This window comes from Takifugu flavidus, chromosome 1, assembly GCF_003711565.1.
Source record: "Takifugu flavidus isolate HTHZ2018 chromosome 1, ASM371156v2, whole genome shotgun sequence".
Lineage (NCBI taxonomy): Eukaryota > Metazoa > Chordata > Actinopteri > Tetraodontiformes > Tetraodontidae > Takifugu > Takifugu flavidus.
In genome coordinates this window covers 23,121,743-23,147,204 of record NC_079520.1, presented here as the reverse complement: position 1 = coordinate 23,147,204, position 25,462 = coordinate 23,121,743, and the positions used below count along the sequence as shown (strand labels likewise).

Sequence of the window (25,462 nt, the reverse complement as noted above, 5' to 3'; positions counted from 1 at the left end):
ACTCCTGTTTCAAAGCAAAAAATACCCACAAAAGCCTCCACACCAAACCTCACAATTATTCCGATCAATCTACCAAATGCACTCTGCTTCCTCCTTTAAATTTCACAAACGCTCACAAATAAGCAACACACATCTTAACAGAAAAACCAAAAGCACAAGTGACCAAATGCCTGGAAGCTACAAATTCCCATGAAAGCACCAACAGACGAGGCCCCATCCTTGTATAACCTGGCTCAAAGGGCATAATGAAAATAGAGAAACACAGAACGTTTTAAAAACAAATGTATGCTTATTCATGTGAAGTGTGTCTGCTGCCAAAGATCTGGGAAATGTCACAGCTGTGGGCAATTCCTCCCGCTCACTCCGCGCACCTGGGGCAAATCAGTAATCTAGAGCCCTTATAGTTCCCTGCGCTACACTGCTTCCCTGCCAGACTGTCCTCTGTGTTCCACATGACTCTCCACTGTTTTCCTGCCTGCCTGTTTTCCTGGTTTTGACCCTGCCTGTTTCTGATGACTCTATTTTGCCTGTTCCCTGGAATATCCTGTCTGCCTTCGGTTCCTGATAATAAAGCTGTGTTCAACCGAACTCTGGTGTCGCTCTTGGGTTCTCGTCTGCTGCCTAACAGGGAAAAGAGCGAAGTGCTGGCCAGATCTGCACTTACATCCCGCCCGCACGTGGGCCCAGGTGCTCACCATAATAATAAACATATCAGCTGACTCTTTGGGAGAAAAAAACAGGTCACCAGTTACATAATCAACCACATATGACAAACCCTTCTCCGTCAGCACACAGCCAGGGGCATTACAATTATTTTCCTAGGCCTCTGTAATATGCAAACAGCCACGATAGCTAGTGCAACAGCTGTTTGCTTTACGATATTTTCCATGTGCATTGTCCATATTTGCTGAATCACTGTGTGCTACGTCATGCTATGTCATGTGCTGCTAAAAGACATTTGTGCAGGATTCATTTCCTAATGATGAAAGTGGAGAATTACCATACATTAAGGGAATTTTTGACTTGTCATATAAAGAGCCAAATTGTCAAACAAATACAAATATTATTGTATGTATTACAATGCTGGTCCAACACCAACTGCATGCAGTAATAGCAAATGGCTTGAATCCTCTTCCAGTTACAGGCTAAAGCTATCCCTTGAAAGGAGGGTGTAAAAAGCTAACAGTGATAAAGCTGCTGTGCTGGTGCTTATGTGATTGGAAAAACAATAATCTCCATTAAAAAAAATCACACACCCACAACTGCAAGGGCAGTTAAGAAAATAAGAAACACTTGTTAATGTGCAATACTTGGGGGACTTAATATCTGCAAACTGTTAAACACTAGACCTCAGGTACACCCTCACCACCAATTGGCTTCAGTTTTTAGTTGCGCCCTCGTGGTGTTCAGGTACGTTTCAAGTGGTCAAGTGATCTTAAAGATCAGCATTGTTTTTTTTCCAAGCCTCCCCCGATTCTTAGTGAATTACTGCAACAGAAACTAATTGATGCAGAACTATTCTCTTTATTTTACATTAATTACACTCCTCCCACATCCAAAACATTCAGCTCATATACATTTACCGTATGTGTTGTACATTTAGAACACTTGTAAGAGGACACAAAAATATGTTTTGACAGTTTGTCTGTTTGCTATTTAAAAAGACGTCAATGTACCATGTGAGCATGTGACAAACACGTCATCAGCAAGAGTTAAATGCAAATTAAGAGTGACATTCTGCTAAGCTGAACAAGTACTTGTTGGTCTGAAAGGATGGACTTGTTGCTGATATTTACAGTATGTGCGTTTGTTCCCAATGGAAAAATGATTTTTCATGTGTAATGACCGAACAAAACTGTCCCATCAGGCGTCACCATAGCAGGTCATCTGTCCCCCATCTAAGGCAAGTAGAGCTAAACATTAGATGGTCACATCAGTGTGATGACACATGTGAAACGCGCTTTATCGCAGTGTTTGGAGAAAAAAGAAAAAAACACAGGATGCTTTCATGGGAACATGATGACACAGTATTCCAAATGTGTTCAATGTCTTTGTTTTGACTTGATTTACCTTTAATCTCATAGGTAATTTGTTTGGTGCACACCTGACAGGTTTGGACGTTTAACTTGTGGCTTCACATGTGGAAACATGTCAGGTATGCTCGAAAATGAATTACCTATGAAATCAAAAGGAAATAAATGATAACACATTATTCATATATGACCAGAATTTTACTCTAACATTTGTAGATTTTGACCTGCAAATGTTATCAAGGAATTGAGATGATATTTGAAACGTTATGTGTGACAGCAACTGCTTCTCTGTATTTGGTTGGAAAATTCCAACTTTTTGGACTTTCCATGTCAATTCTTGAGGTAACCACGGAGGCATTGGCTTCGGGTGTGCTTTGTGAAGTATGAGAACACGATGGAATATAATAGTGAATTTATTGCTCAATAAACAGTGCAGAGTGACCCATATTTATAATTGAGACGTTTGTTATTTTATAGATTGCAGGAACGTGATGGCATTCATTCCTCGTGACTATGGCTCCTCCATGCTTTAATCTAAAGGACATAAGTAATATATTTATATGGTTTCAACCCAACATCAAATTGATCACACCATCTTCCTGGTCATGCTCCTGTTGTGTCTCCAGTATTTCAAGATCCTCGGATCAGAACTTCATGCCGAGTTTTGCTTTCTATGGGAAGGAAGCACAATCAATTAACAACAACAATAATAATAGAAGAACCACAATAGTGCTACAGTGGTTCTTCACTGTGTGCACTGTAAACATACTGTAGAAGGAAAGAAAACTGTTGGCAAAGGATGTCAACAGACTAGATGGACTCATCAGATGGAATGAAAAGCACAAATTAACTTTTGCACTAACTATTACACTAAATTGGAATCACTTTTCTGTACTCCTTGAGATTTTTTAAGAGAATATTTGTATTGTGTATTGAGCATCCACTGTGTACTGTGTGCATTGTGTTTCATAAAATAGGGAAAAGACAAGGAACACAATGCACACAGTACACAGTGGACGCTCAATACTATTTGATACTTTCACAAATGTACCTATTAGTAAAGTCATCTGCCTGCCCTGCCTGCCTGTGTGTCTGCGTTGCTGATTCCCTGGACCTTTTTTCATCCCAAGAGCAGTTTCATGTTCATGTTCTTCATGTTCAATCAATTTTATTTTTATTTTTTCATGTCACATTAATAATAGTTTTACAAGGGTCCACCAAAGGTTGACAGAAGTATCAGAAGGGGACGGCAGTAAGCTTTAAAAGAAATGAATGCTGGCTAAAGTAAACTAGCTGTTAGCTGCTTACTAACAGAAGACAGTTGTGAATTCACATCAAAGTTGCAGGTCGGAAGGTTAAAAAGATGAATCAAAAATAATAGAAAGATAACTAAAAATGTCCACTTACAATTCCAGAGGCGTGTTTGGGTTTGACACTGTAGGCAGATTTCTCCTTAACCTGTCGGAAACATTCCTCGGCTACTTTTAACCTACATATTTTGAAAGGCAAATATGAAAAACCGAGGTGAGTTATGTAAATATCACAAAGTCAGATGGAATCTATGGAAGCTGGCAGTTCTGTGATAGGTCAGATGAGAGAGACACCTTAAATAAATCCTCCACCCAACCTTAAGCAGATTCTCATACAAACATCTGGGTCTTCTTGAGGTTTCTTTCTTTTTAAAGGAGTTTTTCCTTGGTAATATTGTACACAGTCCTGGGTTATGTGGATTGTGTTAGTAAAAATGAATTATTATTGTTACACTAATAAAATATAAGGTAACTGAATAGTCTGTTTTAAATCAAAATTCTATGTATTTCAATTACAGCTGTGGAAAAAAGTAGGACACCCTCTAAAAGCCTGCGTGATCTTTTTTCAACATTTATATTATTTAATTTTTCCAGAGGAAACAAAGTCCAGGACTTCTAGTATACTATTTCTTGGACAGATTAGTCCACAACTGAATTATTTGGACCAGAACAGAGGACATGTTTGGCATAAACCAAATACAACCATACAGGATGAATATTTTACAAGCTGCATTATGCTTAGGGAGGATTCTGCTGCCCTGTCTCAGAGGGACATGTGAGAATAACGGATAACATGAGCCTGCTAATTGACTCTGACCCAAAACAAACCAGTAAACCCACCCCAAACTGTCTGAAAGCTAAGAAATAGAGGGCCATGGAATGGAATTGTCTCAATCCCATTTCTGTGGAGTCATTTGAAACAGGCTGTACAGGCAAGAAGCCCCTCAAGCATCTCCCAGCTGAGGAGTGAGACACTGCTAGAACTTCTATCAGCCGAAGCGGGTAACCCTAGCCATTAGCAGGTCAGGTGCCTTCTCCACAGTTAGAACAGGCTTTTTTTGATGTCTTTTGCTTAAGGACTAAACCAAAGTGCATTATTGCTGTTAGCCTGTAATCGAATCACTTTTGTTTCCAGAGATAAACAGAAACCAAAATATGCATCCATATGGGCACATTTCTTCAGAAAGAACTGGATATTTATACTATTTAATGGGGTGTCCTGATTATATATTGTATAATGTTTGAGACTTTGCAACTGCTTTAATTTTCAAAATCGAGACACTTGCTCCTTGTATTGTATACTAACATATGTAATATTCATTAAGTCATCGACTGCATTTGAACTTTTAAATGTACCTCTCTTTCAGTATAGCTTTATTCTCCTTTTTCCACTGGTCCTTGAAGTCTGAGGAGAACTCATGCCAGATGCAAAATAAACTGTTGGGAGAGATCTCTTTCTCTCCTGACTTTGCCTTCACGGAGAAGAGCACTGTTAGCTCCAGGAAGCTAACAGGATAGAGAACGTTATCAGGGGTTTACCTACTGCAATGGTCTTAAAGTAAGTGTTCAATGGTGCAAATGCACCTTTTCTTACAGTTTGTGGGTACTGCTGAGCTGAAGGTCCAGGTTCTCCAAGTCAGTTTTCCCTGAAAGAAAAAAATAAACTTTAAACATGGAAAATAACCCAGTGAACTGATGTTGGAGCAATATATATATATATTTTTTAAATGTCGCTTCTTTTGCAATTTATAATAGAAAAATAAAAGGGAAGAATCACACCTCTATTGTCAATAAACTTATATAACAGGACAAATAATCTAAAATTTTAAACACAGTAATGAGCTACTGTGTGATAGAATTTAATAAATGTTGTATTGGGCTAAATGACTCTCAAGAAGGGTATTTAAGCACATACAATATGATTGACATAGCACTGACAGAGATAGTGAAGCTGCGCAGTTGACATATTTGTCACTACCAGACTCCCATTGGCTCATAAAACAATTGAAAGTGTTTCATTTGATGTTCACCTTGAGTGAGGAAGGTGTCCATTTTCCCTTTAAAAGGCTGTAGGTTCTCCTCATCTGAACTGCAGCACACCTTCTCCACTTGTGACGTACATGCTGGAAACGACAAAGACAGAAGTGATGAGCATGGCTGCGCTAACTTATGCCAACAACAACGCCACTGCCCATTACCAAGAGATCCAGACCAACAATAAAGCTTTATGGCTGATTTTCTTCAGCTGGGACTGAAGCTGTCGTTGCAATCTGACAGATTTGGGTCACTTTGGCAAAGAAAAGGGGGCAAATATGTCAAAACGAGCCAATGCTAATACACTCCTATCCAAAAAGACTATAATAAAATCAAAAGGAGCTTCAAAATATTATTCTTCCCGCAGCAGTTTAATATTTCCCTCTCAAAGAGTTCAGTTTATTTTTTTAAATGGTCACATTAAAGAAATTTCTATGTATGTCCTTCAGATTTTATCAATTTTTTCCCTATAAGAAGGACTCAAGTACAGATCTGAGAGGCAAGCTTGGTCCACAGTAAACAAAAAAAGTGATATTTAATTGATTTTTCAAATTGAAAAATGCTGAATTTCTACAAAAAGCAGCAGCCATCATCATCAACTTTTTCATTTGCCGTAGAAGCGACAGTTGAAGGTTCAGAATAAACTTTGTGGATGGAAACGCCATCATCTAGTGGCATGTTCATAATACGCTGCGAAGTGGGACCGTTTCGAAAAATGTATATGAATACTTTTAATGCATAAGTGGGATTTTCATTTCTGATTTCACAGCGGCATGAACGCACCATAAACCTGTCTATGTTACGAATGCTACCATCACGTGTTACAAATAGAAACAGCATGTAAAAGATTTTTGATATTTCCTGACATATAAAATCTGATTTCAGACCATAATTGCCTCGGTCACATACTTAAATAAAATTTCGATGCACAGCAGACTTTTTTTTTGTGGCCGCTACTGAATTTTGTTCTATTACGATTGAAATAATAAAAGGCTGGTCTAGCTCTTTATCTGTTGGTGGCTCTTACCCTTGATGTCCTTTCTAAGTCTGACTAGGTCTCTCTGGAAGTCCTCAAATCTCATCTGTGATGCCTGAAATAGGTCGTGAGGTTCAGGGAGAGGATACACGCACGTCTCTTTTCCAGCATTCTGATAAAAATATGCACAAACACAGGGACAAAGGACAAAAAAATATATAATCCTGGCTTTGACCAAAGCATGTCACAAAGAATACGGGGAGGAGGATGATGACAAGATTAACAAAGGTCAGAGAAAAATGTCTCCAGTAAGGGTAAATGTCATTGCTTACCTCATCAAAGTGTCTCAGGTAATAGGAAACGATGTAGGACAGAAGACATTTCATGTTGTCCTGTATGTGGACAGAACACAGTGTGTTTTAGCAGACACATATCGGACACCTGAAATGACAATAATCTTCATACTGAACATTACTTAAGCCCTGTTAAATACAAGGAATTTCATATATACTGTATTTTAAGTATTATATTACGAATTTGACATAAATTGGATGTGCAAGAAAGCATGAAGCCATGAGTGACTTTTTGAAAGATTTACAGTGGTTAACAGTGTGAAAACAAAGAAATCAGTGTCCAGTATCATTCATTCCTTGTCTCAATAATGACCCCGTAGTTATTATCACAGCCTGTTTTCTTGAAGGTCCATCTAGTTTTGTTTGACTTGTGTCGATCTGTTGGCTGTTAGCAAAATATCTCAAAAGATCTGAACAGAATTTTAATGAATTGCCATTCCAATAATGATGGTTGATTATTTTAAGCTACTTTGTTTAATGTACTAGTAATTATTTGTGTCGCTTCATTGTATTGGTGTCTTTAATATATCTAAAATGTTGGTAGCAATTATAAAGGAGAAAAAACACTGAATGAAAAGCTGTGATGTAGTTTGTTTTTTCCGTAATTAACCGAAATCACTGGGGAAGCGGAAACTGAATTTAGTTGCACTGTTTTTTTTCACATTATGTTTTTTCACATTATGTTGAATGTTGAATTATAAAGACACAATCTAAAGGTTTTTCAGACTGATTGTAACAGGAGAGGTCGTAGCAGCCTCCCCCACCTCAACATACTCACGTCCCTCAGTCTCAGTAGTAAAATGTCGAAATCTAAACCACCTCGCTCCATCTCATGCTGTAATATCAGGAACAATAATCTATCTATCTAATAATCTAAGCACTACTAATCCATCCTCTCCTGATATATCGCTCTCCCAGTACAACAATAATTGTATTCCTTCTTGCCATTAAAAACACGCTGTCTCCTTCCCCCACTGCTGCTCCCTTAGTCTTACTGGATCTTCTGACCATCTCAAAGCCAAATGCTGGAAAATTGGAAAACTTCTCATCAATTACAAATCATATGCATTTCTATAAGGACCCCCTCCATACTACAAAATGTAATTACAAGGAAGAAATAATCAGGCATGGGAGCGACTCGTTTCAACCACTCTGAACATTCTTCCACCCGTCTCTGCTCAACCAACTGTTGTAATCCAGGTTATTTTTCCCCCTGACACCACTAATGATGTTTATCATTCATTTTTAGGAATTAAATTTATCTAATCACTGTCAACTCTTCAGTCACCCCCCCAGGTTAGGAGTCCCTGACAACAGGCAGCTCTGCCTACATCCATCTATGACCTAGAATCTACGCCTGGTCCGTAGCTTCCATTAGCCTGGCTTCCATTCCTCTCTGTGCTCTTTTCATTTCTCGTCTTCATCACTGTAACTGGCTCCGACTTGTAAAACTCCGACTTGTTCAAAACTCTAGTGTCCACATATCATCCAGGACCCCGTTCTTGGGTCACATCACACCTGACCACCACCAGCAGCAGCAGCAGCAGCAGCAGCTCCACTGGCTCCCTATTAAATTCTGTAACATCCATAAAATCTTTTTCCCATTTAAGTCTATTATCAGGCTCACAGGTAGTTTTATCTACTTTAATTCATCATGTCTGTGATTGTGTTTTTATTACTGCGAATATTTGTCTATATTAATGCAAATTTGACAAATTAATGCAGAAAATCCTGAAATTCAAGGGTTGCCATTCTTTCTCTTACATTGCTCTTCACATCCTTGAGTTTGGGCAGGATGTCGAGGCTGAAACCATCAGCTTGACCTCGGGTTCGATTTCCACCGTTCATAAAGTTTCCAAAAGCCAGAATCAGACCAAGAACCATCTTCACTGTCTCGCTGGACTGAAGCATCTACAGAGAAGGACAAGGGGCAGATCCTTGTTACATATGGTTTCATAAGAGGGGGATGATTGTCAGTGTAACCAGATCTCTAAGCCAATCACAGTTATGGGTTATTGATATATCGGAGGTTAATTAATGATTGTGAATTAATTTCACATATGTGAATGGAGGAGATACCGGTAAACAGGACAGGACATCAGCAGCTGTGGGGGCCCAACACCCCAGCAACAGGACCGCCCGCTGCTCCGATGTGTTAGCGGAAACAGGAAGGAGCATCTGGGGGAGCACCTGGGAGACTCCTGAGCATGTTTACTGCCTGTCCATGGCCAATGTCCACCATTAAAGTAGAGCCTGTGCTCAAACCCAGAACCGTGCAGTGCCAGAGAATACCAGAATGACCCGTTGGTGCCTGTATCAATCAAGCACCTCTGGGAAGTGTTTTAGTGCAGCTACTGCAGCAAAAAGACTGACTGAGACCTTAATCCTGCTGTGGAAGAGTGCACAAAGGCACAGTGTACAGTATGTCAGTGATGTGATTTAGCTTTCAGCTTTTAGATTGAGCTTGAGGTTGTTTAGGCTAGTTTAGTGCTGATTAACATAAAATACATAAAGATAGGTAAAATAAATAAGGTGTGCTGCTCATTATGGTATAATGTCTGTTCCTTTCGCAGAAAGTCGTTTTGTACTTTAGACGTCTGCATTCATTTGGATTTTTTAAGATCATTTTAGTCTGTATAAACCTGTACACAGTAGATGTAGTTAAGCTAGTATTTCTTTGGCTACAATTCTAAGGTTAATGTAAAAAAAAAAAGCCAATAAAACTGTTGCGCTACCTAGATATGATCTTATGAGAAGTGGGATAGAAAGATTTGAAAGTAACGTAAATGTCATCGCCTGAATCCTGTAACCGGCCCACTGGTATTCTTCCCACAGAGGCTTTAAACTCACTCTGTTAGTTCTGGTACAGAACTAAACAGCCTCTTGAGATTCACCGCAACCTCTTCTGTTGTGCCTCGACTTGGACGAGTAAACTCACCTTGCATAATCTGTGCAGCGTATCTAGTTTTTTCATTATGGATGAAATGCACTCAGAGAAGCTGGACTGAAAGAGAATGCAGAAAACTCTTTCAGAGAAGTTCGGAATAAGCGACAGTTGGTAGAGAAACCTAGAACCCAAAAGCAAACAGAAACATGTTCTCTTATTCTCTGCTGCATCACTGATCGCATCATGTTAATGCATTATTTAATGCGGTGTAGAGGAAGAACAAGTGCTCACTGCTCAGGTTTGTCCAGAGGTTTGGCATTCTCTTTTTCCTTGGAGGACTTCATGTGCTTTTCAATCTTGTCCAACTCCTCCTGCTGAGCTCTCTGAAGACACAGCCGCACGATTAAGCGCATGGTAAAGGCTATAATTGATATGCATGCAAAAAAATCTAAAACGCTGTAAGAAGGAAATGTCAAGATGCGTTATTTAAACTGCTGGTGCCAATTATTTTTCAGTTTCCATTTTTCCATTTACTCCAAAGTATATCTGAGGCATTCTTCTTTTTCTTTTTGGCTTCATCCCTTTTAGGGTCATGGGGAGGATGCTGAAGCAAGGATTAGAGCAAAACAACCGAGAATGACTTGCTAGCTCACCCAGGGCCCCTATGTGAGCGTTTGGGGATTTGGTACCTTGCTCAAGGGCACTCTGGCCCTGATTTCAGCATATTATTTTTGAGTAATTATTTAAATGTTCTTTATGATCAAAATTATTTCATTTTTAATCACCTTAATATATTTAACAGCATTTATATTAATGTGGGTATTACCTACAGGGTACCATAAGCTTCTAAAAGGTTTGAGACGATTGAGTCTTACTCAGAATCATATAAAGTGTAGCCTGGTCCCTTTAGTGATACGTCACAGTCACTGATTCAATCCTAAAAACCTGAGGTGGAACCCCAAACCGCTGTAAAATTACAGGCTTGGTTATTTCTCCCAGGTGTGATGTATTCCCTGCCCCCACATGAATGTGAGTGTGAATGGCTGAATGCAGAATCCTGTGTAACATAAAGCCCGTTGTGTGATTGAAAGATGCAAAGTGCGATATAGATGGGGTCCATTTACACAGTTAGAAGGATTTGGATGATGAATAGAAGGCTGAGAGTCTCTATGGAGTCTCAAGAGACATTTGTAGGATTAAGTTTTTGTAAGTTTTGCTATGCCCTGATATACTCCTGGAGGAAGTGGACCCCCCCCCCCCCCCCAGATTTTGTACCCACTTTATTTTGTGTTTTCACTTCCTCATTTATGCTGTGACTGGGTTTTTTTCGATTTGTGTAAATTTGCAAAATATAGTCAGAATTTGTCCCAATTTATATCTAGAATAAAAGCAATTCTTTTTGTATTTTTATTCTGATCATTTTTAATTTTGGTAGCTTTCTCATTTTCTTCTTAGATTGATACAAAAAGTTGTTTTTCCAGTTAGTCTTCACCCTCTGCTGTTTAACCCTCCCACACCTGCATAGATAATTATTTCCAACACCTAATCCATCCATCCTTGTGTCGAAAATCTGCTTTAAAAATGAACATCCATTTATACTAAAATTGAAAATTCCAAGATAATGTTTTGCTCACAGGGAGAGAATTAAAAATCTAATGAAAATGTTCTATTTCCCTTCAGATCTCAATATGGATGTGAGGAAAGCTCTTATTAGTAACACTATTTGCTTTCATGCCCCACAACAGACAAAGAAAAACATTGCATTGCTCACATTGTCGTACAAGGCCTGCAGGGTTTCCAGATCAACTATGGTGTTGTCCAGGTTCAGGATGGCTTAAAGAGAGACAAAGGGACAGGCCACAGGTCAGAAACAATCAACATGAACTCATAAATACAGTGGTGAAGGAATGGGGGAGCTGTTTCTGATCTTTTAGTTAAATCTTGGCTCAAATCCCTACACAGCAACAGAACCACTGCATGTCGGTCAAACAGTGGCTATGTATGCTGCTTTATCCCTTCAGGGTCTCGGGGAGGGTGCTGGAGCCTTTCCCGGCAGCATAAAAGCAAAGGCAGGGTACAGGGCAGGGTCCTATATGAGCAATTTTAGGTTCGGTGTTTTGCTCAAGGGAACTTCAGCAGCATTCTGAGGGTGTCCTGGACCACCCCCTGCTATAAGAACACTTGCCCAGTTTTGTTTTTACTCACCATGCTGAATATCTTTCATGTCAAGATGCAAAGATGACATCAGGATTCCTACGGCCTGAGAACGCTTGTTGTTTAAGAGCTTCACAACCTGATAAACACCCCAAAACATGCATTCATTAAACACTATATGTTATGAAAGAGGAGAAATATCCTCTCTGGAGAAAAGAGCAGTGCAGCAGCTTTGGGGGGTCTGCTCAGTGGTGTCATGACACCAAAGACACAGCCTGATGCTTTGCTTAATCATTTAAAAATGTCAATGTCAAATTATGAGTATGAATCCTTTTCCTACATACAGGTCTATAAAGTTCAGCCTACTGTGTTTACTAGATTGACTGGACATCACATTTATTTCTGTTTTCTATTTAATGTTTACTTACATTTCTATTTGTTTACTTAAATTTGTTTACTTAAATTACTCCCAAAAATTAGATTTATGCAGATTTATGTAAATTGGCATGTGGGAAGTTATTTTACAATGATGTGCTAGCAGAAGTTGCGCAACATTATGTGCATGCTAGATGTGCTGAAGGCATACAGACCTGCTTGGCCTTGGACTTGGTGATTGTGTCAGAAAGAGGCTGCTTTTTCTCTTTCACAGCAGTTTTGGAGAATAGTTCGACAAACTCTCCAAAGTCCACGTTGGGTTCCTCAATAATTTCCCACACCGAAAGAGAAGAAACATCTCTGAGAAAGAGATAACAATATCAATTGAAGGTTCTCTGCACTCTTACACATTAATGTATGTTCTAGGCATCTGTGGAACAGTGATACGGAAGAGAAGAAAAGGATTCCTAAATTAAGAACATTTGAGTATCAGCATCAACCAGTGTGTGTGAACGGCTTTTACTTTTTAGTATGTAGCTGTATTCTGGTCCAGTAGAGAGGCTTCATTGGTCTGGGAGGCTCTACCATAGTCTTTCTGGGTGTTTTTTCCTGGGTCATCCCAAGACCAAAGAGGCCCAAGGGCAAAGGTGGAGGCAGACCCCCTAGAGGATTTAAATTAGCACCAACAGCTCCTGGAAGTGGTGGTGGAGGTGGAGCAAGGCCACAAGGGAGAGGAAGAGGTGGTGGAGGTGGAGCAAGGCCACCTGGTAGAGGAGGAGGGGGTGGAGGTGGAGCAAGGCCACCTGGTAGAGGAGGAGGTGGTGGCGGTGGTGGAGCAAGGCCACCTGGTAGAGGAGGAGGAGGTGGTGGGGGGGGCAGCGGAGCAGGTCCACTTAATAAAGGAGGGGGTGGTGGTGGTGGTGGGGCAAGGCCACCTGGTAGAGGAAGGGGAGGAGGTGGTGGTGGTGGTGGTGCTAGGCCACCTGGAAGAGGAGGAGGTGGTGGTGGTGGTGGTGGTGCAAGGCCACCTGGAAGAGGAGGAGGAGGTGGTGGCGGTGGTGGAGCAAGGCCACCTGGCAGAGGAGGAGGAGGAGGTGGTGGTGGTGGTGCAAAGCCACCTGGCAGAGGAGGTGGTGGAGGAGGTACAGCAAGTCCAAGTGTGTGAGGAAGGGATGAGGAAGGAGCTGTTTGCATGGCCTGCAGCTGACAAGAACACTGGAAGCCATCCTGCCCTTGTGGTGGCTTTGAGGGACTTTTTTCATTGCTCTCTTTGTCACAGGGCACTTTAAACCTGAAGCTATCTTCCATAGGGGAGGTCTGCACAGACTTGACCTCTAGGCCTCCCAGTAGTGCCTCGGTCTGGAGGTGGGCATCACAGACATGTTTCAGCAGGCCCTCCTCTCCTCCACATTCCCTATCAGTGGTGGAGGTACTAGGTCTTTCTAAGAGAGGGGGCTGTCTCTCCAACTCAGAAATTTTGTTCCTGAGGTCCTCAATGGTTTGTTCCAGCTGCTTGATGACATTCACTTGTTTTTCTTTTAGCTTTGTGGAAAGAAGACAATCCTCCTGCAACTCAGAGAAAATCATCAAACTGTCAACAATCTGTTACCTGAGTTTTCAGTAGTACTGGAAAATAATAAAGGCTGTATACTGTATAAATAAATAGACTAGAATACAGACCTCCGTCAAGCAGGACATTTCCCCCAACATATTGTGACTTATACCTATAGTTTATCATATATAAGGAGTAGCAATACAAGGTTACGTGACATAGGTTGCTTTATGATCCAAGCCCCTTGACCTTGATCTTTGGAAGATAAAAGGTCAAAGTCCCTCGAGAATATGGAACAACAACAAAATTGAATCTTTTCTTTGGTCCTTGATCAACATTTCTTAAAAATTTGATGAAAATAATTTAATTACTTTCAAGTTATCCTTCTAAAAGCCAGGGTAAAAACCACTGTCTAGATGTTTATAACTGACCTGTTGGCTGTCTTTCTGCTGTTGTCTCAAACTCATGATGGATGCTTGGTGTTCTGGAAAAGGACATAACACGTTTCACAGTACACAAGAAACACAAGTTTAATAAATTTGTCATGATATGATGACACATTGATGATATGTCTCAAAACAAAGTTAGGACCATCCTTCCTACTTTGTCAAGTTTACATTAAGAGACGGAACTATTTGAGGGAGCCAACATCCCCAAGATGTTTGGAACAACTGATCAAGGGAGTTCCTTCAAAATCTATGTAAGAGCGCCTAGAACAAAAATTCCCCACCACTAAACTCTTAGTACTTCAATTTATTAGAATAAGGATTCTTAGATTACGGCATTCTTTCCTAGTATTTTTAAATTTTGCACAGAACTGAATGGTATCTATATGTTTGAAAAAGACCGCTTAAAGATTCACAGTGAATGAATGTACAGTATTCCTAGTGTTTTACCTACACATTTGGTCTGGGTTGCTACTGCCCTGTGGTACGTACCTCCCTCTGTGGACTTGCATTTTGTCCTGTTGTCTCCATCTGATCTGGCTGGAGACCAGGGGCATCTCTGTTGCCCCGGCAGTATTTCATCCAAAGGATCCAGAGAGGGAGTTGGCTGATTGACAGCTGCCCATGTATATAGCTGGTTTTGCTGCAGACACAATTTGTTCCAAATATGTTTCCATTAAGGTGATATCATCTTATGTTCAGTGTGCTGAATACAAAGCAGGAAATGTGGATTTGAGTTCATACCTCAAACTTAGGTGGCCCTGCAGAAGTGATGTGGGCTGTGCTGCCACTCAGTGGCTCTCTGAAACAGTCACTGAAAGGCAGCAGGAGTCCCATAGCCAAGATCTTGGAACAGAACCTCTCAGCCTCCTCTGGCTCCTCCTGCTGCTGCTGCTGCTGCTGCTGCTGCTGCTGCTGCTGCTGCTGCTGCTGCTGCAGAGACAGCTTCTCCAGCAGTGTTCGACCTAGACGTTCCAAAGACAAAAAATAATAATCAGATATGCGTGTATGAAATATAACTGTGCATCCACAAATGATTTGAGTGTGATGAAAGACGTCTGATAGTATGTTTAGTTGCATTCTTGAAGTGTGTCTTCAATCAATAATATACTGAATATTTGATGAATTCATATTTAAGTAGGAATATGTAAAGAAAATCCATATCTTAATATATGAGCAACATTTTGGTCAAATGAAAATTCAGTGACACAAATTCAAAGCTAATACAAAACTAACACAACTGTAAACATATTAAATTGTTTTTTTCTTTCAACAAATATTTGCACAATGACATTGCTTAATTTAACTCCAATGGACACTCACATTTGCTACTATATTGGGCAAAATATTATAGATACTATCGGTGAGTGATATATTATCTCACCAAGAGATAATATATTACTCACGTATAGTCTATATCACTCATTGTCTACAGGAAACAAAAATCAGTGAAAGATTGTAAAAGATGTAGTTAATTCATCCTTAGAACTGACCAGTGAAGATATCATGGAAGCTACAGGTAGACACCTGTCCAGAGGAAGGTCTCCTGGTAGCACAGAGAGATTGGCTGCATCCTCTTCTGTAGCCCATCAGATATTCTCCTGAACCTCCGATACTGTCCTCATTGCTCCTCAGCCTCCCCATCAGCTCCTCCGTCCAGGAAACGGAGCGACTAAGAGGCCTGATGAAAGTGTGGGATTGCTGCCTAGAGACATGACTACCCTCACCTGTTGTCCTGTTGACATTTAAGATTCTACTTAGCTTTATATTCAGAGAACAATTTTAAGGAATGTTGATGAAATAAACAATAAGTTATAAATCTTTCAAATGTTGATAAACCAAAGCAAAACTAAAAAAGCAATAAAAATAATGGAACTGCTTGAGAAAATTTACTTTATGTGCACAGCAATTTTTGAATAAGCTTTGTTGTAATACTTAAAATTTTTACAAGTTCAAATATATATGTTTATATGTATACATATACAGTAGTTGTATATAGGTGTATATAGTAAACATATGTATGGAAGACCAAAAACTATTTTAACAAATAAATACAGGCAAATATAGAGAAACACATGCATTTTGGTTAAAGTAATCATATGTACAATTCATCTATATATATTTCTGTATTTTCACATTTTGGTTTTCATTTATTTGTGTATTTCCATACTTTGTCATTTATTTATTAATGCATTTCTACATCACTATATGCTTACGTGCAGCACTGCCTACCAAATTAGCAGATACCGATAGAAATATAGAAATAAATGAATGAAATACATATGAAGATTGGTCATAGAGCACTAGTTGGAACTGTGGCCATCAATCAGGTAGGATTGGTTAGTATTCCAATAATACATTTTATCTGACATCAAAGGCAAGGAGGGCTAGGATCTGGTCCAGATGGAACCAGGAGTTGAGGAGGAATGGGCAAGACAGCTGGTGGTACTGAGGCAGCAGGGGGTGTGGACTAGAAGGGGACAAGCTATGGACAGAAAGATCTGATGGTCTGAGTTCTGGAGGGCTGAAACTTACCACGTCAAGTGTCCCAAAGCACTTGATAAAGGTCACTATCGGTGGCATCACCATCAGGTGCTGTATGTGGTTGTGGAGTCCATCTGCAGTGCCAGCGACAAGAGTAAACACCTCCAACAAGCAGGAAGACAGATCACATTCATTCAAGTGGAGGAGCATCCCAAGCCCCAACCAGAAGCTTAAGCAGGCATTCTGAGAATGACAAGTGACTGGCAGATGAAAGTGATTCTGGGAAGATGAGCCTCAGACCAGGCATGGTGTTCTCTGAACAATCAAAGTATTTGGTCATGCTTGAGCTTGAGCCCTTGGAGAGGCAGTAAGAGGCCAGTAAAATGAAGAAGGGGAACTGTACAGAGCTGGCAGAGGATCGCTGTAGACTCAGGTGGCATACTTAGTGTTTGCCCATTGGAGTGGGGAACAGGGGCTAGCATCCTGGTCATCACTTGGAGCGTAGAAAATAAAAGCCACCTGCAGACCATCAGGAGCCACAAAGAAGGCTGTAGGGTGGCTCTGGATTAGAACTGACAAGGAGTTGGCTACTGCTAATTGGACACAGGCTGGGAATTGATCACTGCCTGCCTTGGGTCACCTGGGTGAGAGGGTCTGGATTTTCAAGAGCTGAAACCCCCCCCTTATAACCCTCGGTACGTCACAGAGGATGTGTTCAAGTACATCAAAAGATGTACGAAATAACCAATAAGAAATAAACAAATAGATAAACACATGGAAAACTAAATGAATAGGTAAACAAAGGTAAGCATAAGTAGTCCAAATAAAAGTTCTGTTGACCAAAATGAATGTACTTATGTATGCCTGTATTTATTTATTTAAGTTCTGAAGACAGTTTTGGTCCTCCATATGTGTGGATACAAACAACCTCTCTTACTATCATATTTACTACTCCAACACTAACTGATATAATTTGAATGGTTCCTTCACATGACATCCAGCTATGACTGGATCTTCTGACCTGGTCTCTAAAGCATACAGCACCTACCTGTAGAGATGATGATGGGCCCTCAGTGTGGTCAGGGGACTGTGGAAGGGAGAACAGATTGGAGAATGTCCCGGAGAGCTAAGTTGTCTTGTGGTGGTCTTAATGTAAGAGGGGATGATGGGGGGGTATGGTTTAACCACGGGGCTAGAGGGGGTGTTAGTTGACCTGGGGTTACTTAGCGGTGAGAAACTCATGGCATTCCTCCTGCATGAGGGTGAGCTCCTGCTAGCTTCAACTTTGGTACACATGTGGTCATCAACAGACTCTGTATCGGTGCTGATGCCAGGTGGATCCCTGCCAGCTAAGATCTGTTTAGGACTGAGCTCTGCCTTAATTTTTCTTTCATCCTCTTCCCCAAGGAGCTGAGGGAAGCTGTTGAGATTGGTTACTATAGAGACTGGGGTGATCGCAGCTCCCCCAATAGTGATGGGCGGCTGCAACAAAGCATACTGATCTTTTGTACCAGTCGTAACACAAAGGGAGGTTTCACTTTCCCAGTTTGACTCCTCCTTCTTCTCAGCCCCCTCTTTGGTTTTCTCTGAAAGGAGGGGGAGGTGTTGTATTGTTAATTCCATTTGCTCAGACTCAGTAGCCACCTCTAAAAAGGACAGAGCATCAGAACCCAGTTCCAGTTCTGGAGTCACGTCCAGCACCTCAGGAGGAGTTAATTTTTCCGCCTTCATTTCCTCTGCTTTGACTAAACTCATCTTCCAATCTTCTTCTTTCTGTGGATCCATCTCTCCTTTCTGCTGCTGGTGCTGCAGTTGTATAACACGCTGAATGTCAGCGAGTAAATCATCGTGGTCATCTGCAGAGTGGAAGCTGTGGATGTCCGTGTCTGATCCAGAGTTGCCTGCGTTGCCTGAACCTCCATTATCTGTTGCTGCAGATATCTGCTGTAAGTCCTGCCTCACTTCTCCTTTCTGTTTTATTCCAGTGAGAGCAGACTCTGTGTCTGATTGTCCGAGCTCATCTGCAGACAAGTCTGGTGTTTTGGTGTCCAGATCTACATGCTGACATGATAAAATGTCATCCTTGGAGCCTAAACCAGCATCTCCCTTGCCTTTCAGGTGTCCTTTTCTCTTCCGGAGGGAAAAAACAGAAGATTTAGCATCTGATTTGTTCTTCTTCTTTCCCGATGCCGTTCCTTGTGCTCCCCGTACTCCGTGCTTTCCTGATTTTTTTTCTCCTTCTCTCCAACCTTCTTCTACGGACATGCAGCTTCCATTAGCCCTCTTCTGCTTGGCTTCCTGGTTGCCCATGTTGATGTAAATCTCTCTTCTCAGCTCATACCTCAGCTAATCCTCTGGTCTGCATTCTTCTAGCTTCCAGGAGAGGGTATAACTGCCAATGCACATCTATACCAGGAGATGTAGCTGCTACTGATGATGTTTATGCCCCATATTTTCCTGTGACAAAGGCTGGCATTGCAGTATCGTTGAAGCTGATGCAAACGACAGACACGGCTCTCTTTTCCCTCCCCCCCTTTCTCTTCCTTGCTTACCCTCCTCCTCTTCGTTTCTCTGTGGACACTGAGCCAAACCTGCTGGCAAAGGCACCAAAAGCTCGAGACCAAATAAAGATACAGGGATGGAATCCACACCCTCCTGTGCAGATTTCTTGCCTACATTACCCATGGTGCAAAGGGAGGGCTAGAGCCAATTAAAGGGCCTTTCACGTCACTCTATAAGCTATTTTTGACCACAAAATGATTTATATATTACAACTTTTCATAGCTCTCAATAAAATCAACACAACCAATTTTAAAATTAATTCGATGATGTGTTGTATGTTATTTAACCAGATGTTGTTAGAAATAAAGACTATATATACACATATACATACATACATACTTCTATATATACACACACACATACATACATACATACATACACACACACACACACACACATATATAGACACACAAACACACACACATATACATACATACACACATATATGTTTTCTTTATATATATATGAAAAACTATATATATATATGATATAAACACACACTCACTTATATATATATATGTATTTCTTTTTTTTCCAGTTTTTTCTTAAATTGATGCATTTCCAAACTATGCAGTGACTAGTGTCTACTGGGAGCCAAAAGAGGGGACTGGAAGACTGCAAGAGAAACATACAAATTATACATATAAACATGCATTTTATTTCCATATGTTTTTTTTTCATTTTACATCTTTGGCATCATATTTACATTTACAAAAAAGTACACAACACAGATTCAGAGAAGCCGCACAATGCTGTTGTGATTTGTAAAGTCAAAGCTAGAATATAGCTTTGGGTTTAAATATTCTTGTGTATATTTCTTCCTCTTTCCCAGTGAGTGCTAACATGAGGCTGCTGGCCACATGGTTGTATGAATGATCAGCAGAAAACAGATGGAGGAAAGCTTTAGAAATTAGGAACAACTTTCCAATTACAGTCAGTAAGGTTTAACTCAATAATAATTAAGGTTAGCTGATTCAACTGTATAAAATCCAACCTTATTGTTATATCATTGCAATGGTATAAAAAAAAGTCTGCACACCCCTTAAACTGCTACATTTTTTGTGATTAAAAAAATGTGACGAAGAGAAATCACGACAGAATGTGATTTAATGTGACCTATAATGTGAAGAATTCAATTTCAAAAAATTGGAAATCTTTTGGAAAAAAAACTGGTAGCATAGGTACTCACACTGGGGATGTTGCTGTGTTCAGAATGAACCCAACATATTAAAACTTAAAATGTTAAATAGTAGTCGGTACACACCTGCCATCACTTAAAATGGCTCTGGTTGATCACAAAAAAGTTCTGAGGATTCTTCCAAGGGTTTTCCTGTTTTTGTAGGTGCATCTTACAACAAAAGCCGTCGTCCGAATCATCAGGGGTTTGTGAATTTTGAAAAATATCATTGGAACACATTGAAAACAGGAGAAAATACGGCACATGGGTGACATTGCCATGAGCTGGAGGTCCCTTCAAACGTGATGAAGAGAAGAAGAAAACCAGTTGGGAAGGCTGCAGGAATTCTGGTTAAGTCCTAGCTGTGTACATGAGACAATGGGCACCATATTTTTATATGTTTGGGATATAGGTTAGGATGGAAAGTCAAATGTTACAATCTTTAAGAAATGGTAATTATAAAAACAAACCCCGCCATTGTGTTTTTGATGGTGTTCAGTGTAAAAAGGCCAAGGATTGATTCTGTTTAGTCTTTATATGTTAAGAACCTGCTACCTTAACTAACCTTTAGTATTAGTGTCCCATTTTTAAAAATCTGTATTTCATTTCACTAATTGCCAAACTGTCAATACATCATAACAAGTAGGTCTAGTTTGTGGCTCTAGGCTTCGGGAAATTCTTTCTCTCCTGAAATTTAGGCTTGTTCTTCTTTTGGTTCCACTGGCACATCAGAATATCCCTGAAGGTGGTTCTAAAGGTTTTGTTGCATAAGGCATAACACATGGGGTTGACTGTGCTATTGACATAACACAGCCAATACCCAAGTGCCCAAAGAGTTTGTGGAATACAGTCCTGACAGAAAGTGTTAACCAACACCATGATGTTGTACGGTAACCATGTCGTGATGAATGCAAACAGGATGGCACTGAGTGTTCGTGCCGCCTTCTTATCATTGGCTTTCTTTTCATTCTTACGCTTGTTGATCTCCACTTTGGCTTTGGAGGCAAAGCGTTTGGCCATTGCAGCATCCTTCATCGTGATGCCTCCAGACCGGTCAGTTGCAGTGGATACAGTGCTTTCTGGTGAGCCCTGGTGGTTTGTTTGTGAATCCTGTTGACTTCTGCTTGAAGATCGTTTTCTGTCCTTGTTTTTCTTCATTCTTTTACATTTCTTATCATCTAGATAGAAGACAGCTGCATTCATACTGTATGTATATATTGTATATAGTACTTTTTGGGGGGGTATATATGATACCAAAAAACCTGCAACAAAGTAATGTCTCACCTGTTGATGGACTTTCACCATTAAGTTCCTCCTCTGAACCTGAATGATCTCCTGTAGCACAAACTTCAACGTTGTTGGAACTGTCACAGCTACTTTGCTCTGCCTCGCATCCCGATGTTACATTATTAGCAGATCTTTTAGCAGAACGGTGACTGAGGAACATGAATGAAATCCGTTGCCAGAAAGTGCCATGTTTCCTTTCTGCATTTGCTTCATTGCTCTTATTGCTTTTTTCTGCAGCCGGCTGGTTGATATCATGGCTGCTGCAGGTTTGGGAACCTTGGCATTGCACTGATGAAGTGTCCTTCTGACTGTTGTTTGCACCTTCTCGACCTGCAGCAGCACCACCTTGATTTTTTGGTTGAGTTGGGCCGTGTCCCGCTCCAGATCCTTTCAGACCCTGCACTTCTTTAGCACGCTTCTCTGTCTCCTGGTATATTTTCCAAAACAGGATGGCCATAATAGTGACAGGCAAGTAAAATGCAGCAATGGCAGTACAGAAGGTAATGATGGGCTCAGACAGGAACTGGATGTAGCACTCATTAGGCTGGACTGTCCGCTCACCCACAATATATTGCCAGAACAAGATGGCTGGGGCCCATAGAATGAATGATATTGACCAGGCTAAACAAATCATGGTCATGGCTCGCTTGGTTGTACGTTTAGCTCGGTAGGTCAGTGGTCTGGTAACAGAGAAATACCTGAGAAGTACATAAAAAGACACAACATACAGAGTAAATGGAAGTTCCACATGCATCACTGATCACAACCCACTTTCTAGCCACAGTGGAGTTTTATTTATCAACATTGGCAGGAGAATTGTGATATGTTTGCTATTGATGCTTATTGTTGCCCCATTCTTATTGTACATTAGCTTAAGGCTAAATTGAAAAAACGCTCCTATAAGTAAATCTATTAAAATAAAGTCCATATGCATTTTATTCATATGGTTCTGATATAAGTTATCTTAACTTGCAGTAAAATCTTATATCTTATCCAAGAGCCAGCCAGCATTCATTGATGTCGACTCATGTAGGCCTTGCTAACCAATTCCCTTTAGGGAGGCTGGATACTTGCCTGAAAGAGATTTAGCTTTTTGACTGCTTTCCACCCCTTTTTTTTAGAAATTGCCTCCATTTAGCCAGATACTTGCTAAGGAACCAAATATGATCTATCTGGCATTTCGTTTCTTCTACATATAAAAATTTTAGTAACAACAGTGTTATACTTGCAATGGCAATTTCAAATCAAATTTAAAACTGCTGACATGGGATGTAGATTAAAATGGAGCTTTTCCTTGCCACTATTGTCTTGTGGCATTCAGGCTCTGTCAGTGTCTTTCCACAATGTCTTGATATATTTGTAAATAAAATTCAGTTGAGTTGGCCAAAATCTCCCAAGGCGGCTTGCTAAACACTGTGGGAGTACTAAAAAAGCATGTCTGCAAAGCCCTCTGCATTCTAATCCTCGATTTAACTGCTCCATCCAAGACTTACAGCTCTAAAAACATCACAATACTTGCTACATTATTAATATCCTCATTCTAAAAACCTAAAATGGTTTTATTTTCCTCTCTTTTTAGAGGCAGAACCTCAACTGAGTCCAACCAAATTATATCTAATTTCTTGAATGGTCATGGTCCATGAGCATTATATTTTGATGCAATTGTCTTCTATCAGTCATCATCAATATATTTTACACACAACTCAATCTTTTTTTTTGGAAGCAGTACCTGTCAAAGCTGATGACAAGTAGATTCATGACAGAGGCATTACTGGCTACATAGTCTATTGCGAGCCATAGGTCACACACTACTGGCCCCAGAGCCCACTGGTCCATGATAATGTAAGTGGTGTACAGGTTCATGGACAGTGTTCCAATGGTCAAGTCAGCAAATGCCAAGCTCAGCAGGTAGTAATTGTTGACCGTTTTCAGAGCCTTGTTGACCTTGAAAGACAACAATACGAGAATATTGCCAACAACAGTAACGAGGGAAAGCGATCCAGTCAGGAAGACGATAATGATGACCTGAAGAAGGGAAAAAGAACAGCATCAGAAAAATATGTAGAACTTTCCTGATAGTTTTAGCATATGAATTAATATAATGTTATAATTAAAAGCCACACATGAAAGGTTTTAATTTCCGTTTTTAATTCCAGTTTTAAGTTTTTTTAAAAAAGGAAATGCTGATTTTGTTTTGAGAGTTGGAGAGTTGAAAATTGGATAATATAGCTACAACCAATGAGGATATAGTTCAAATGACACTGAAAGTTAAGGAAATATTTCAAAAAGCCAACAATTCACACGACAAAACAAGAACAAACATAAAACAGCATCACTGAATGCAGAATGCTTGAAGCCATCTGCCATTAGTTAGCTACTTAACTGTCTGTAGGGATGATAGTTGCTACATGGTTGTTTTTGAAAAGGCGGACTTGTGGTTTGCTCACAGCTGCCTATTCTAACCTACAAAACCTTTTGCACTGACAATGTGTTAACCAGCAGCACCATCACTGTTCCCCAACTGGGAGCCCTGGCTGGACAGAGCTGGACACTGTCTGCACAGAGAACGAGATGCTGCCTTTTGGTCGGGAGACCACAGAGAACTAAAGAGGAGCATCAGAGAAGTCACTTCAAGACTGTGACTCAGGCAAGCATGTGCAGAGGTATTAAAGCCATAACTGACTACAAAGGCAACAGCCCCAAACTTTCTGACATGCCACATTACTTCTTCGCATGCTTCGACCACCAGCGAGGTCAAAGACACAACAACTGCATGTACATTCAGGCATCCACCCTAGGACCCTTGTTTTGTGCTACTTTTCTTGTATAATGAATAAATCCAATACGATGACTTGGACCTACTAACTTTACTATTTGACTAACATCTGTTAATGTCATCAAACTCTAAAGCTCATAAAGAGAGAGTGGATACGTGTTATAAGTAAAACAAAAGAATGAAGAGTAGCCGTTTACCTGCCAGACAGTGTGTCCTCCTAAAGGGTCAAAGCTGTCAGATGGAGGCAGCCAGGTCCCATTAGCTGATGAGTAAGTGAGGTTTGCTTCTTGCATTGATAAGTGACTGTCATTGTGCTGCTTCCAGTCGTTAACATTTGTAGCTATTATGGTAATTTCTTGGTAAGAACCATCTGAAGGCAGGAAGACACTGATCAGGCATAACATTGACAGGTGAAGTGACTGACATTGATTCTTCATCATCAAGGCACCTGGAATATATTAAGCATCAAATGCATTGGTGTATTGATAATTTCAATAAGCTGCATTTACAATATCCTGTATTTGAAGTTCTTTATGATAGTTAGACCTCAATTCTCCTAGTGTCCTGGGAGGAGAAGATGAATTATATAAATTTCTCAAAACAATCAATTACATGTGTAATAAAGGAAGAGAAATCTATGATGGTAGACTCACCGATGGTGGCATAATCATGATGATCTGCCATGCTGGGATTGTGACCGAAAGCAAACTGCAGGTTTAAGGTTGAGAAAAACCAGTGGACATCTGCAAGAGTTCATAGAAATCAAAAAATAAAACAGAGATTGATTTTTTTCTCTCTCTCTCTCTCTGACACACACTTCTGCAGAATGAAAATCACATGAAGGAGACAACAACTAGATCATTTACCTATGTAAGTAAGGCTAAAACAAGGACAAATAAATGGTATAATATATATCTCTGTGTAGATTCTCAATCATCCAGGTCATAGTTATCCAAGGTAGTTTTCTGTGTCAACTGGACTGTTTTTCTTCTCTTTTGAAGACGTTTCACCTTCTATCCAGAAGGCTTCTTCAGTTTTGGCCATGACGTGAAGAAG

General features: G+C 40.3%; 2 protein-coding genes across 2 annotated transcripts; both read right to left on the bottom strand.

The window, feature by feature from the left end:
* Positions 1-1,504: 1,504 nt before the first annotated feature.
* Positions 1,505-19,377, bottom strand: fmn2b (formin 2b). Its single transcript, XM_057039007.1, has 19 exons — positions 17,653-19,377; positions 15,614-15,855; positions 14,865-15,085; positions 14,613-14,763; positions 14,106-14,158; positions 12,646-13,688; positions 12,338-12,482; positions 11,799-11,886; positions 11,365-11,426; positions 9,885-9,976; positions 9,645-9,774; positions 8,471-8,617; positions 6,686-6,745; positions 6,405-6,525; positions 5,374-5,466; positions 4,938-4,989; positions 4,700-4,849; positions 3,441-3,522; positions 1,505-2,704 (listed from the first exon to the last, which is right to left on the bottom strand). The coding sequence occupies exons 1-19, from the start codon at positions 18,912-18,914 to the stop codon at positions 2,678-2,680; spliced, it is 4,221 nt and encodes a 1,406-aa protein (XP_056894987.1). The 5' UTR covers positions 18,915-19,377; the 3' UTR covers positions 1,505-2,677.
* Positions 19,378-19,908: 531 nt separating this feature from the next.
* LOC130529108 (muscarinic acetylcholine receptor M4-like) lies at positions 19,909-25,197 on the bottom strand. Its single transcript, XM_057039021.1, has 5 exons — positions 25,060-25,197; positions 24,604-24,776; positions 23,360-23,655; positions 21,628-22,328; positions 19,909-21,521 (listed from the first exon to the last, which is right to left on the bottom strand). The coding sequence occupies exons 1-5, from the start codon at positions 25,088-25,090 to the stop codon at positions 20,992-20,994; spliced, it is 1,731 nt and encodes a 576-aa protein (XP_056895001.1). The 5' UTR covers positions 25,091-25,197; the 3' UTR covers positions 19,909-20,991.
* Positions 25,198-25,462: the final 265 nt, after the last annotated feature.